The sequence below is a fragment of the Nilaparvata lugens genome, chromosome 9, assembly GCF_014356525.2.
Source record: "Nilaparvata lugens isolate BPH chromosome 9, ASM1435652v1, whole genome shotgun sequence".
NCBI classification, from domain to species: domain Eukaryota; kingdom Metazoa; phylum Arthropoda; class Insecta; order Hemiptera; family Delphacidae; genus Nilaparvata; species Nilaparvata lugens.
In genome coordinates, this window is record NC_052512.1 from 16434501 (window position 1) to 16448015 (window position 13515).

General features: G+C 33.8%; 1 protein-coding gene across 1 annotated transcript in view; it reads left to right on the plus strand.

The window, feature by feature from the left end:
• The window catches only part of LOC111050776 (SURP and G-patch domain-containing protein 1), a 72623-nt gene that overhangs the window by 32288 nt on the left and 26820 nt on the right, over positions 1–13515 (plus strand). The window contains exons 7-8 of the mRNA XM_039435266.1: positions 1259–1483; positions 11261–11388. Of these exons, the coding sequence (XP_039291200.1) occupies positions 1259–1483; positions 11261–11388 (353 nt within the window). The remainder of the gene's footprint in view (positions 1–1258; positions 1484–11260; positions 11389–13515) is intronic.

Below are 13515 nucleotides of genomic sequence, written 5' to 3' on the forward strand. Positions count from 1 at the left end.
GGTTTTTTTTGGGTCCTGGGCCCTGCTACTTTTATAGGATAATATTATTAAATAAATACGCAAATTCACCAAAACAATCTCACTCTATTGAAAAAAATCCCATAACAAACATCTATACTCTCTCTCTCTCTAAACATAATCACTCCTCAATCACATTACTCAAAACTACATCTCACTATCTCAAGCACAACCTTCCTCTAGCGCGTCTCGGAACGTTCTCCCTCTAGTTTCGCCTCTACGCGGTCATCACTCTCTCAGCTCACCAGTTCAAAAGTCCAATTTGGTGGCCTGAGTGATGACTCCGCTATTCTAATAATTAATATCCTATGAGAGCGGGGTGTTTGAATTGTTACACTTACCTGTGGTGGTAGGGCAAGGAAAGTAAAAATAACGAGCGAAGCTCGGTGCCCCGATATTCACCTATATTAAGTCATGAAATAGTTATTTGTGCAACTAGTGCGCAAAGTGGCAGTTTGCTGCACCGAAAGAAACGTTTACGCCCGAGCCATAGGCGAGGGCGGAATGGTTTCTTGAGTGCAGCAGAGGAACTTTGCGCACGTATTTCACATTAAGTTTTTCCTACAGTTACCATTGAATATGAAAAGTGGGTAATTATGGGTAAAATTGCCTGAAATCCATCAAATGTTTTACTGTGTAATTTTATTATTGATAAAAACCTTAATTTATTGTCAAATTGAATAAAAATGTTGTCCTTGGTTATAATATCTAATACTAATAATTTTCGCGTTGTGCTTCGTTGCACCTCTGCTCACTATAGCAGCCCAGTCACTGTTACCAATTCCATTTTGATTTTGCTGCACTGTTGCTCCATATAACCTACTAACTATTTTGCGTTGCCATGTTGCAAATCTGGAGTGCAGAAAAATTTTTCCCGCACTAGAGCGGAAAAGTCATTCTTTGCGTTCTGTAATCAGTGCAGCAATGGCCACTTTTCAACGTAACTGTAGGAAAACTTATCAAGTTGATCATAATTGAGTTCACCTCCGCCTCTTTAATCTTCAAGTAACATATACTTCTCAAAACTTTCATGATTTTGTTGAGTTGTCAGACAAGCCGAGTTAAGACTACTCTATAATTTGCTGTATTGTAAGCTATTGTATATAAGTGTATGAGCCAGTATATATTGTTGTAATCTACATAAATAAGTACTCAATCAATCAATCTCTGGTATTATATAGATTGACATTGCTAATAACTTGATTGTTCCATGGTAATAAAATGTGATTTATTTATTTAGACAGCCCAGAACAGCAGGACACCAAAGAGGCAGCCGACATGGTGGTGGAGCAAAGTGCCCCGCCACCCTCCCGGAAACGGCGAAGCAGATGGGGTGAGACAGTGACGTCACAAGCAGTCACGTCTGAAACAGTGACGTCATCACTGCCTGGCCCTCCCCCACTCCCAGCCATCGGACTCGTCATGCCCACCAGTCTCGGAAACGTGCCCACAATCAATGTGCCAGGTGCGTTTTGTCAGTTCCTCTAGATTTCAGTTCGTCTACCCTATCACTTTGAAGTGTTGAGTGTCCACAGAATACCAACTGGCAACAGCCAACGCTATTACAGAATATCTGGCAACAGTAACATAACCTAAAAGAATAGTTATTTGTATATCTAGATTGAGAAGTACTGTTTTTTCTCCCTGAGGGAAAAGTTTGAAGCCCGAGGCGAAGCCGAGGACAACAATTTTCCTGAGGGAGGAAAAAATTTTTCACCTGATATATAGAACATTTTTCCGCCACCTACATTTACAGAAACTGCAAATCAAATAATTTTAATAAGAATAATAACTTACGTTCTGGTGACAATGTTTTATTTTACATAACCTGAAATTTAAAAACTAAAAACCGGTCGTCTGGCACTGCCGATTGTATCGGCAAAAGTTATAACAATTATCAGCTGGCCGTCTATCAAAGATGGCTGACTCCAGTTCGCGCGTTTCAGATTCGAATTGAAGATGAAAAATATTTGTTTGCTGGTATTTTGAATAGAATAAAATATGTATAAATTTTTATCGTCTACTAATATTAAGTATGTAATATCATACAAACATATATATTTCATGAATTGATCAAATTTCTGGTTGAGGTATTGAGTTCAGTTGACTCAATTTTAATAAGAATAATAACTTACGTTCTGGTGACAATGTTTTATTTTACATAACCTGAAATTTAAAAACTAAAAACCGGTCGTCTGGCACTGCAGATTGCGCTATGTATCGGCAAAAGTTATAACAATTATCAGCTGGCCGTCTATCAAAGATGGCTGACTCCAGTTCGCGAGTTTCAGATTTGAATTGAAGATGAAAAATATTTGTTGGCTGGTATTTTGAATAGAATAAAATATGTATAAATTTTTATCATCTACTAATTTCAAGTATGTAATATCATACAAACATATATTTCATGAATTGATCAAATTTTTGGTTGAGGTATTAAATTCAGTTGACTCAATGACAGACACCTCTATTATGTTTCCTCATCTGAGCTTGGACCTTCTAACATATTTCAAATGTAAGTTATTAAAATAGAGATGCTTCCCATATTAATCAAATGAAGTTACTTTTACGCTGTAGGGAGTTTCTCTGTTTTATCCCAAATTTCGTCGATAGTAACCCATATAACCCATTTCATAATAATTTTGAATCCCCACTTTTTACTGACATTCTCGAATGAACCTTTGTTTCACTACACTGCACTTTCGTTGGTTTGTACGTTGCTTTATCGTCGGGGTTACAGTACCTTGTTTTTGGCGGTGAGCTTTTACCGGTTGAATTTGGCTTGACGGCGACGTCCTCTTACGTCCCTAGACCTGTCGTCTGAACGGGTGTCTTGAAGCGGTTTTACATAAAGTTGCGGAACCAAAGGGGTGGTAGTACAAGAAGTTGGTTTGGGGACACACATGAACCGCTGTAAATAAATGTATTACAGCATTAATTTCTAACTCTTCCTACAATTCATCAAAAGCTAAAACAGGAGTTATCTATTGATTACAATTAATTAAATTCTCTCATTCTTTGAATCCTCATTTTATATAGATTTTTATCTTTAAACTACTGATTCTTTTTATCAGAATTAATGGATCTTTCTTCACAAATAATTCAAATTGAAATGATGCTAACTTATATGATATTTTTCGTTTGGTTTGCGAAATCAAATATAATTTTTCATATAGTAGCTCGGCTAGTATTGTTGGAAACTTGTGCGCCAGCCAACATTTATTTTATTTATTATTTATGAACTATAGGACGCAATCCAAGTGTGAATAACGGGCATTCGCCCAAAACTGCTCAGAACCTTAATTAAAAATGAACATTCCAGAGTTTATGATTTGATTTACCTACAAATACAAGTCCAAAAACTAGTATCAACTGAAATTATGAATTTATCACCTAATAAAACAAGACACTTTATAACACAATAAAAGAAAAAAAATATTGAAAATTTCACTTTAAGGAAAGATAATGTTTGCCTTATAAGATTCATCTTGTGGAATTTTTACCTTTAATTAAATAAAATTAGTAAACACATAGAAAGTAATTTAAATTGTATTAAAATTTGAACATTCATTAATATTAATTTCCTGGAAAAGAAAAACTTTCTTCTTCGTCTATTAAGATTTCTATCATAAAAAATTTACTAAATCATTCGACAGCCTTAATGACATAAGAAAACAGAGTCTGAAAAATATAAATTAAAAAATGTCATAAACTCAATATGAACATAATCTTAAAAGTTTCATTCCAATTTAAAGGCTATCTTCCTGACTTTCAGCAATACTATACGATAATATATCTCCAGAAACAATAACTCAAATGTAACGTAACTGAAAACTTTCTATACTTCTGTAGAAAAAAATTTATAAGTATCTTCCATCACTAATAAAATCAAAAGGATTATTCTCAATCAATATTATTAACTTGAAAAATAACAGGCTTAATTAATTCAATACTCTTACGGAAGTTTCAATCAATAAAATTCCCTAAATTATATTTTAACCTTATTTTACGTACCTTAGCGGTTATTTGAAGAAACAATTATTCGTACATGATGAAGAAACACAATTAAACCTTTCAGGACATGGCACTACTAGTAAATTTAAACATTAATAAAAAATAAAACTAGCTCCTACATTAACTACTGAAATAAACTTATAAACCTGCCCAAAAAGGGGGAAACATAGTGACTACATCTTTACTCTCGTAGTGCTCCTAGCAAAGTGTCCTCCGGAACGTAATCTGGTCTCTCGACTGGGGAATCCCCACTACTGTATTTAGAAACAGGTCTCCTATTGGGCGAATGGAATCAATTTGACCAATCGTCGCGTGGCTTCTACAGCCTTTGGACCAAATAGTAACTGCAAAATCGGTAGTTTGTTATAATTTCAATGCTTGCTGTTTTCCAACTTATCGCATTTTATGTCGCGACAAGAAGGCTAAGTTTTAGAGATAATTCCATAATCTACATTCCTCGACGACTCGGAGCCACAATTTTTAAATATCTATCATGGGAAACTCGAAGTCATGGCCGTTCATAATAGAGAGAGAAAATAATTTATTTCGCTAACTCACTTACAATAATGGCTCTAGTCTATTGCGTATTAAATTTACTATTATAACTTGGGAAAAGGCCTGAATTAAAGAGAGTGCCCGGCACACTATGAAGCTATTAGGGAATAATACTGGACTCACACTTACGCGACTCAAGTCGAGAAGAGACTGCGACTCCAGTCTCTTCTTGACGCAGCATGTGTTTTTAAATTATGACACTCAGACCAGTCGACTCTAGTCTCCGCGACCTCACGACTGTGAGACTGAGTCGAGCGTCAACTCGACATGTTGGTCGAGCCTCGACTTGATTTGCATAGTACCGTGCATTTTTAATGAAAGTGAAGTTATGTTTTATGAGATTGATGTTATGTTTCATAAAATTGATGTTTTATCATTTTAGACTAGTAGTTCTGTGAACAGTAGACCTCGCGCTCAGTCAGTTACATTGACCTGTTGTTATGTTTTCTCAAAAAATTAATAAATAATTTAGCAATTAAAAATGTCTAGAAAAAATCCTAAATAAACATAGAGATTTCTGTCCTATATCCTACCGTGACGTGTCGTCCCGGAATGTGAGTGTGAGCGCTGTTATCAGGTCTGGCTGCAACTGTCTACAACGTTGATGAAAAGATACAATTTTCAAGATGTTCGATGTTTTTGAACGGGTAGTATTATAGTCAACTGTCTACTAACGTTAATGGAAAGATACATTTTCAAGATGTTCGATGTTTTTGAACGGGTAGTATTATAGTCCACTAGACAGCTAATTTATGATGAAATATAGTCTGATTTTTACGGTAATATTGGCGTATGAAGGAGGCTCCTTTTTTCTCTTATATTATCCTGGAAATTCAAAATTTCCAAAAACCTTGTATATACGTCGACGCGCGATTTAAAAAGGAACATACCTGTCAAATTTCATGAAAATCTATTACCGCGTTGCGCCGTAAATGCGCAACATAAAAACATATAAACATTAATAGAAATGCCAAACCGTCGACTTGAATCTTAGACCTCACTTCGCTCGATCAATAATACAATAATATGAATTGGATAAGACAATACGAAAATGAAAATGAAAATGAAATTTATTCTCCTTTTTCTTATACAAACAAAAAATTACAATATTTTAACTTAGAATTAAACTGACAGCAATTGTTTATAGGCGCTGCCAGTATCATATATTATAATTACATATTTCGAATATTATATAGTTGCTATTTCAAAAAATCTAAGCAAAGTATTTTCGGCCATTGCGGTACAAATGTGCATATAATGTGCAAGAACAGCTATAAAAATTTATTTAGAAAAACAAAGCAGAAGCGCAGTGTTGAATTTTGTAATATTAAAACAATACTATAACTTAATAAGAAAAATATGAGCTAAGTGGAAATATAAATCACAAAGTACAAAAAGTTTGGGAATTTATGGAGTATAAATACATGGCATTGTACCGGTAGCTGAAACAGTGTATGATTTTCAGGATAGAATTGAAAAAAAGTTTTCTATATCTTGATATTGGAATAGCCAGTCTTTAATTATTGTTGAGAATTCTTTCCAAGTTCTAGTTCTTCTACCAGCATGTGGTATAGCGTTGAAGAGTTTTGGGCCTAGGTATATAAAAGATTTAGAAAAGAAGCTAAAATTTATTCTTGGTAGTCTTGATACCAGGTCAAGTCTTCTTCTTTCAGAAAAGCTGGGCCTGAAAAATCCATCGTTTCCACTTCGCATAAAGAAAATTTTTAAGACTTTGAAAACAAAAAGATGGCGAATTGGGAGAATACGTAATCTCTTGTATAAAGGAAACGAATTCTCTCTTCGATTTTTGAATAGTATTAGTCTGATGAAATGTTTTTGCAATTTGTGTAGTGGACTAAAGTGCACTTTTGCAGCTCCACCCCAACATACAATGCCGTATTCTAATTTTGAATTTATTAAGGCATAATATACTGTGCGTAGTGTGTTTGTATCACACAGCTCTCTCAAGTGATTTTACAAAGATAGGTATTGATACTTTTCTTGAGATTAGATATATGTGTTTTCCAATTTAAGGCTGAATCAATAAAAATACCAAGGTATTTAATCTCTTCGACCTGCTCTATAGGAGCACATTGGCATAATAAGTCATATGTACAGTTATTTAGATGGAAAATAATAGGTTGATTGTGAATTTTTGGTGCGCGCAAAGAGAAATTAATAAATTTGGTTTTTTCGACATTGATTGCTAATCTATTTCTAAGATACCATTGTTGAAGAAATTTACAGTCATGGTTTACTCTATTGTACAGTTCATCCCATGATTTCCCTGAACTAACTAATACCGTGTCATCTGCATAACAAAATATTTTTCCATTTAAATTGGCATCACATAGGTCGTTTACAAAAATTATAAAGAGAATAGAAGAAAGAACTGATCCCTGTGGAAGTCCTGAAGTTACTGTTGAAAAAGAACTACAGGTATTATTAATTTTTGTACATTGAACTCTATCATTTAAAAAAGATTTAAACCATTGTAGGGCCACGCCCCTTACCCCTGTAGATTCTAACTTATTTAATAGAAGACCATGCTCAACCGTATCAAAAGCTTTTTTTACATCTAAAAATAAAGCATTTACATTCAACCCATCGTTTACATTATTATATATAATTCTCATAAAGTCGACTAGTGCACGCTCAGTATCAAAACCTTCACGGAAGCCGTATTGGTTTTTACTAAAAAATTCATATCTATTCAGGAATTTCAATAATCTTGTTTTCATCAGTTCTCTAATATTTTAGAAAAGATAGAGAGCAGCGCTATGGGTCTATAATTATTCAATAGTAATTTATCTCCACCTTTGAAAACTGGTACCACCACTGCTCTTTTCAAGACTTGTGGGAATACTCCTTGCGACAAACTAGCATTACACAGGTAACATAAAATAGGCAGTATAATAGGAATAATGTGTTTCAAAATATCGCTTGTGAGTGAGTCATATCCTGTCGATCTTTTTGAGGGCATTAATCTAATCAGTTGGAGAATTTCTTCTTCCGTAGCAGGGTGTAAGAAGATAGAATTTTCAGAGATATTGTATTTAAAAACCCTATTGTAATCTTCTGGTGAGAATTGATGATTCGGGTCTATATTCCTAAGTAGGTCATCCCTGACATTATTGGGAACACTTATAAAATATTCATTAAACTCCTTGGCAATAGTCGGTGAATCAGTAACAACAGTATTGTTATTCATTGTATAGATACTTTCAAAAGTTTTATTCTTTCTTTTTCTACCTGTTATATCATTGATTATTCCCCACTGAGCAGCTTTGTTATTATGATTTTTCTCAAATAATTGACTGTAGTAGTTTATCTTTGTATTTTTTATGTCGTCAGCTAACTTGAGTTTAAAGGCGTTAAAATAATTTTTTAGTTGCAAATCGAAAGGACGATTTTTAACTTTGTGGTATAGTTTATTTCTTTTTAGCAATCGCCTATGAATATTACTCGTTATCCAAGGACTAATATTTTTTGCTCTAGTTAAAGAATTGACATGCGTAGTGACCACAGAACCACTCCTACATTCCTCTATGATTTTTAAGAATTCATTCCAAGCACTATCAACACTTGGTGCATTGTAAACTATTGACCAGTCACAAAGATTTAATTTATCATTAAATTTCATAAAGCATATTTTTTCATTTACCACTAACTGATCTCCATTTCTATCTTGCTGAGTACTATCTCTTATCTTTGATTTTTTAAACATGACGCCTAAAGTGCTGTGATCAGTAATGTCGGTTGTGAACATCACATGATATCACAATACATCATGATAATTATTATAAAACTTGTTACATGCGCAGAAGTGACAAATTGAATCCCATAATTATTTTTAATAATGTGAGGTTAGAAATGGAGTTCATGGAACTGAAGTAGTGACAATGAGCAAGAGAGTCGTAAGGTCGAGAGACGGGAGTATACGTCAGCTGTGATAAGTTCTAAAAAGTGTGTTTGGAATTTTGCAACTACAGTAGAACTCCAATCATCCGAATTAATGGGGACCGGGACCCATTCGGATAATCAAATATTCGGAGGTTTTTTTTTTAATTTCCATTGGAGAGAAAAAAGCTACGTTTTGATATTGCACTATTTTTTTTTTTAATTATAAGAAAGAAACATGATATTTTCACATGTTTTAAATATAAATGAAATGTACTTATGTACAAGGGAAGGACAATGGTGAGTGAACGCGCAAACACTGGCATCGCGGGGGGAAGAATAATAGTGCACTTGGACTTTTTTTGGACAATTATTTTTCTGAAAGTGATTCGGATAGTCGGAGTTCGGATAATTGAATGGTTCCCAGGAAAAACGTTACAAGCGCCATTTCACAATTTTCAAAAGAACTAAAAAAACGTTACAATGTTAATTTTTCCACAGAATGTATATTATAGGTTCTGTGACCTATTATAATTTTTTCTGTGTAGTTGAGAAGTTGTGGTAATTATTCATATTAAATAACAATACTAAGAAATTGTCAAAAACCACAGATTTATTGGTACTTAGAAAGACCTGTTTCGGTTGTAAAACCATTGTCAATCTCTGATAAACTAAAACTAAATACAAGAGCAGTATGCTCTTGTGTTTAGCTTTAGCTTAGTGTTATGCAGCTGCTCTTGTATTTAGTTTTAGTTTATCAGAGATTGACAATGGTGTAACAACCGAAACCGGTCCTTTCTAAGTATCAATAAATCTGTGGTTTTTGACAATTTCTTAGTATTGTTATTCAATATTATAAAATTGATCAATAGATGTCACTACATGATGGGCAAGAGAATAAACTCTCTACTCCCAAGCACCCATCATGAACGTTATGGAAGATGTTAGATCTTCTCGCGTTCCCCGGTCGAACGACTCTTGCTCCCCGGTCGATCATCAATCGCTCTGCTGGAGTGACGTTCGGTTGCGGAGCAGAGCGAAAGTCTGTACGCACCTTAAGAGTTAGTTTCTAAGAATTTAATATTTGTGATTTGTATTAAACTAATTTTTTGTGAAGTAATAAAATTTTATTTGATTTCGATATTCATTTGCATGCTGCAAGAGCTTTGCTTACTCAAGCGGCTGAATGCAACAAATCAGTAATAATTATGTAGTTTGGACTCAAAATTACACAGAATTTATGAAATGATGAACATATTCTTGGACTATTTGTATAAAAATTTGTGATAGGAACAGTTTTGTGCTCTGAGCATGTTGTTCCTTCCCCAATCTATACTATAATAAAGGAAAGATTGGCACAGCTAGCAAAGCGAACTTGTGCACTAGCTGTGAGTTCATTTTCTATTTATATTTTTTAAAACTTTCTTGCAAAATGATAAAACTACAAACAATAAAATTAGTATAAAGAAAATAAAAATACAAAGGCAAAAACAAAAATAAGATATCTCATCCGGCTAAAAACCAAAACAACAAACTGAACTTTTAATAAAACGCCAATCTGACACAATCATTGCTCAATACCACGTGATATTATCAATGCCATAAGTGATTGACAACAGTACCTTAGGCTATACTAGCATCTCTACTAACATCTACGAGAATAAGTTTTCCATAACTTCACATTATAAATAACTTTACATTACTTACACAATGTGAAATACTTTTTCTATGTTTGGTTTTGAAGCATCTAAATTTAAAAATCTGCTTTGTGAAAATAATTAAGGACTGAAAATTTTGTGAAGTGAACAACAACAAGACTTAACCTATTTCGGACAATGTGTAACCTTATCTAAATTTGGGAGAGGAATAGCACAAGGTTAAATTATTTTTTCCTCCACCTACTGTCTAAAGTACTTTACTCCCTGAAACCTAATACTAAAGTGTCACTTTTTCGCTCTCGGTAGTAAAAAACAGAAAAACTCCCTAGAGAGTAAAAGTGACTCCATTTAAATAACATGGGGAGCATCTCTATTTTGAAACTTACATTGTAATAGGTTAGAAGGTCTAAGCTCAGATGAGAAAGCATAATAGAGGTGTCTGTCATTGAGTCAACTGAATTCAATACCTCAACCACAAATTTGATCAACTCATGAAATAATTATATGTTTGTATGATAATAAATTATTATATTCTTAATATTAGTAGACGATAAAAATTTATACAGTTTTTAAAATATTTTATTCTATTCAAAATACCAGCCAACAAATATTTTTGATCTGCAATTCAAATCTGAACCGCGTGATCTGTAGTCAGCCATTTTTGGTAGCTGCTCAGCTGATATAATTGTTACAACTTTTGCCGATAGATAGCGCAATCGGCAGTGCCAATCAGACGACCGGTTTTTAGGTTTTAGATTTAGGTTATGTTGTTAGGAATCATTGTCACCAATACCTAAGTTATTTGAATGATTTTATTTGCAGTTTCTATAAAAAAAAGTAGATGGAGGAAAAATGTTGTGTACATCACGAGCGAAAAATACTTTTTCTCACTCAGGAAAATTGCTGCCCTCGGCTTCGCCTCGGGCTTCAAACTTTTTCCCACAGGGAGAAAAAGTCGTACTTTTCACTCTAGATATACAAATAACTATTTTTCTCTCCCTGTCATTTTCATGAAGTACTTATTCTATGAATCATTGAAGAATAAAGTTATTGAGAATGATATTGTATCTATGAATGTATTAATGTATTATATATATTTCTGCTGATGTATTTAGGTATGAAAGGGGCGATGATTAGTCGTGTGTCGCGGACTGATCCAGCTCTGTTGCAGTATGCGATGCACAACTTTGGCACCACACAGCTCTCAGAAGAGGACTGGAAAAAAGCCGAGGATCATTTCAAGGTAATTTCATTTCTTTTATCGCTAGGGCCTCATTATATCACCTATAGTGAGGTCCACGTTATAATGGCAGTGGAGAAACATAGGAGATCAACGTTGCCATCCTCTGCCTTGTCAATGCCTTCTATAGATGGTAGCTGATACAGGTTTATTGAATTAATATTAACTGTTTAAAATAATCAGTTAAGCAAGAAATTATATTTATCAATAATAATTTCATAATGAATTTTCATAGTTAAGATGAAATATTTTGTTAATTAATTAGTTATCAATTCTACATTATTAAAAGACGATCTGGCAATTATAATGGCAGTGGAGAAAGATAGGAGATCAACGTTGCCGATCCTCTGTCTTGTCAATGCCTTCTATAGACGGTAGCTGATACAGGTTTATTGAATTAATATTAATAATTATTATTTAACGAAAATCCTGTGAATCACCCCGAAGACTTCTGCTACTGCAGACTTTGACAACAGGGTTAACAGCTAGATGGAAATTCGATGAGAACTACTATCCAAAAATTAGTTGCCAGCCCGGGAATCGAACCCGGTACCTCCCAATTGCTAGTCAGGAATGCTTACCCTTACACCAAACTGACAATCTCTGGATAGCAGCGCTCATTTTATACGAAGCCATAGTGGCCAACCAGTTACAGATGGAATTAAATAGAGAATGCATTTATTCAAATGCTAATTAATATATAATTATTATTTAACGAAAATCGTTTCGTTAAATAATAATTATATAAATTAATTATCATTTGAATAAATGCATTCTGTTTAAATATCTTAATAAATTCTTAGCCATTTGAAGCAACCATCTTTATTCACGTAGATAACAAACTAAACTCAGTAAACAACTTATTATTTTATCAAACAGTTATCATGTGATTAAGTAACATCACATGATATACAAACATCTTCCCCTTTTACTTTCTCAAACATTTCCTTTTTCAACCTTTCCTTTGATTTCATCGTCTTCTTAAAAACCTCTCATTTCTTCTTAATATTCTTCCACTATTGGACTTCACCACATAGGACCGTGGGGCATCAGCTTCATTAATAACTACTCCAGGCTCCCATAATTTTGTTCTCCAATCTTGGATATAAATGGGCTGATTTTCTTTGAAATAAGATACATGTTTCCGTGACTGCTTATCGTATGTTTCTTTCTGTTGGAATTTATGGTTCTTCATTTGCACTGCTATTTCTTCCCGAGGAAGTTGATGAAGTTTCAAACTATCTTGAGGATAAGGGAACTTTGTTCTTATCATTCGACCAAACATTAACTGAGCAGGAGAATAATTGAGACCCGCAACACAACTATTCCGATAGTTAAGCAAACTCAAGTTTAAATCGGTTTTGCTTTCAGCACACTTTCTTATCATAGTCTTTGCTATGTTCACTCCCTTTTCAGCTAAGCCGTTAGACTGAGAATAACGAGGACTTATTGTAATAATTTTAAAATCCCACTCCTTTGCGAACTGTATCATTTCTTGGGAGCCAAACGGATTATTATCAGCTATTATAATCTGCGGAATTCCAAACCTGCCAAATAACTGGGATAAAATAGATTTAACAGCCGAACTTGTCTTACTGTTCATTTTTGTTATTTCAAGCCACCTTGAATAATAATCCACAACTATGAGATAAGCTATTCCTTTTACTTCAGCTATATCCACTCCAATTTTTAAAAATGGAAAATCGGGTATTTCATGAGAAAGCATTGGACTTCTTACATTGGACCTTCTATATTTTTGGCAATGCGTGCAAGATTCAGCCAGATTTTTTATGTTTGCTCTTATTCCTGGCCAATAATAATATTTTGAGGCAATGCTGTTCATTTTTGTTTCTCCTAAGTGCGTTTCATGGAGCCTATTCAAGATAAAATCTCTCAAATTCTTGGGTATAATAATTCTTGAATTATAATACAATAGACCCTTGCTAAATTGTATTTCATTTCTTATTTTGAAAAAATGCCTTAGTTCTCCTCCATCAACTATGTTATTAAGCCAGCCATTTTTACAATAATCTATAACTTTCCGAAGAACATCATCATTCTGTGTTTCTGTTACAAATTTATTCAAGCGTTTCTCTGAAAATTCAACTTCGCCATTCTCAGTAACACAAT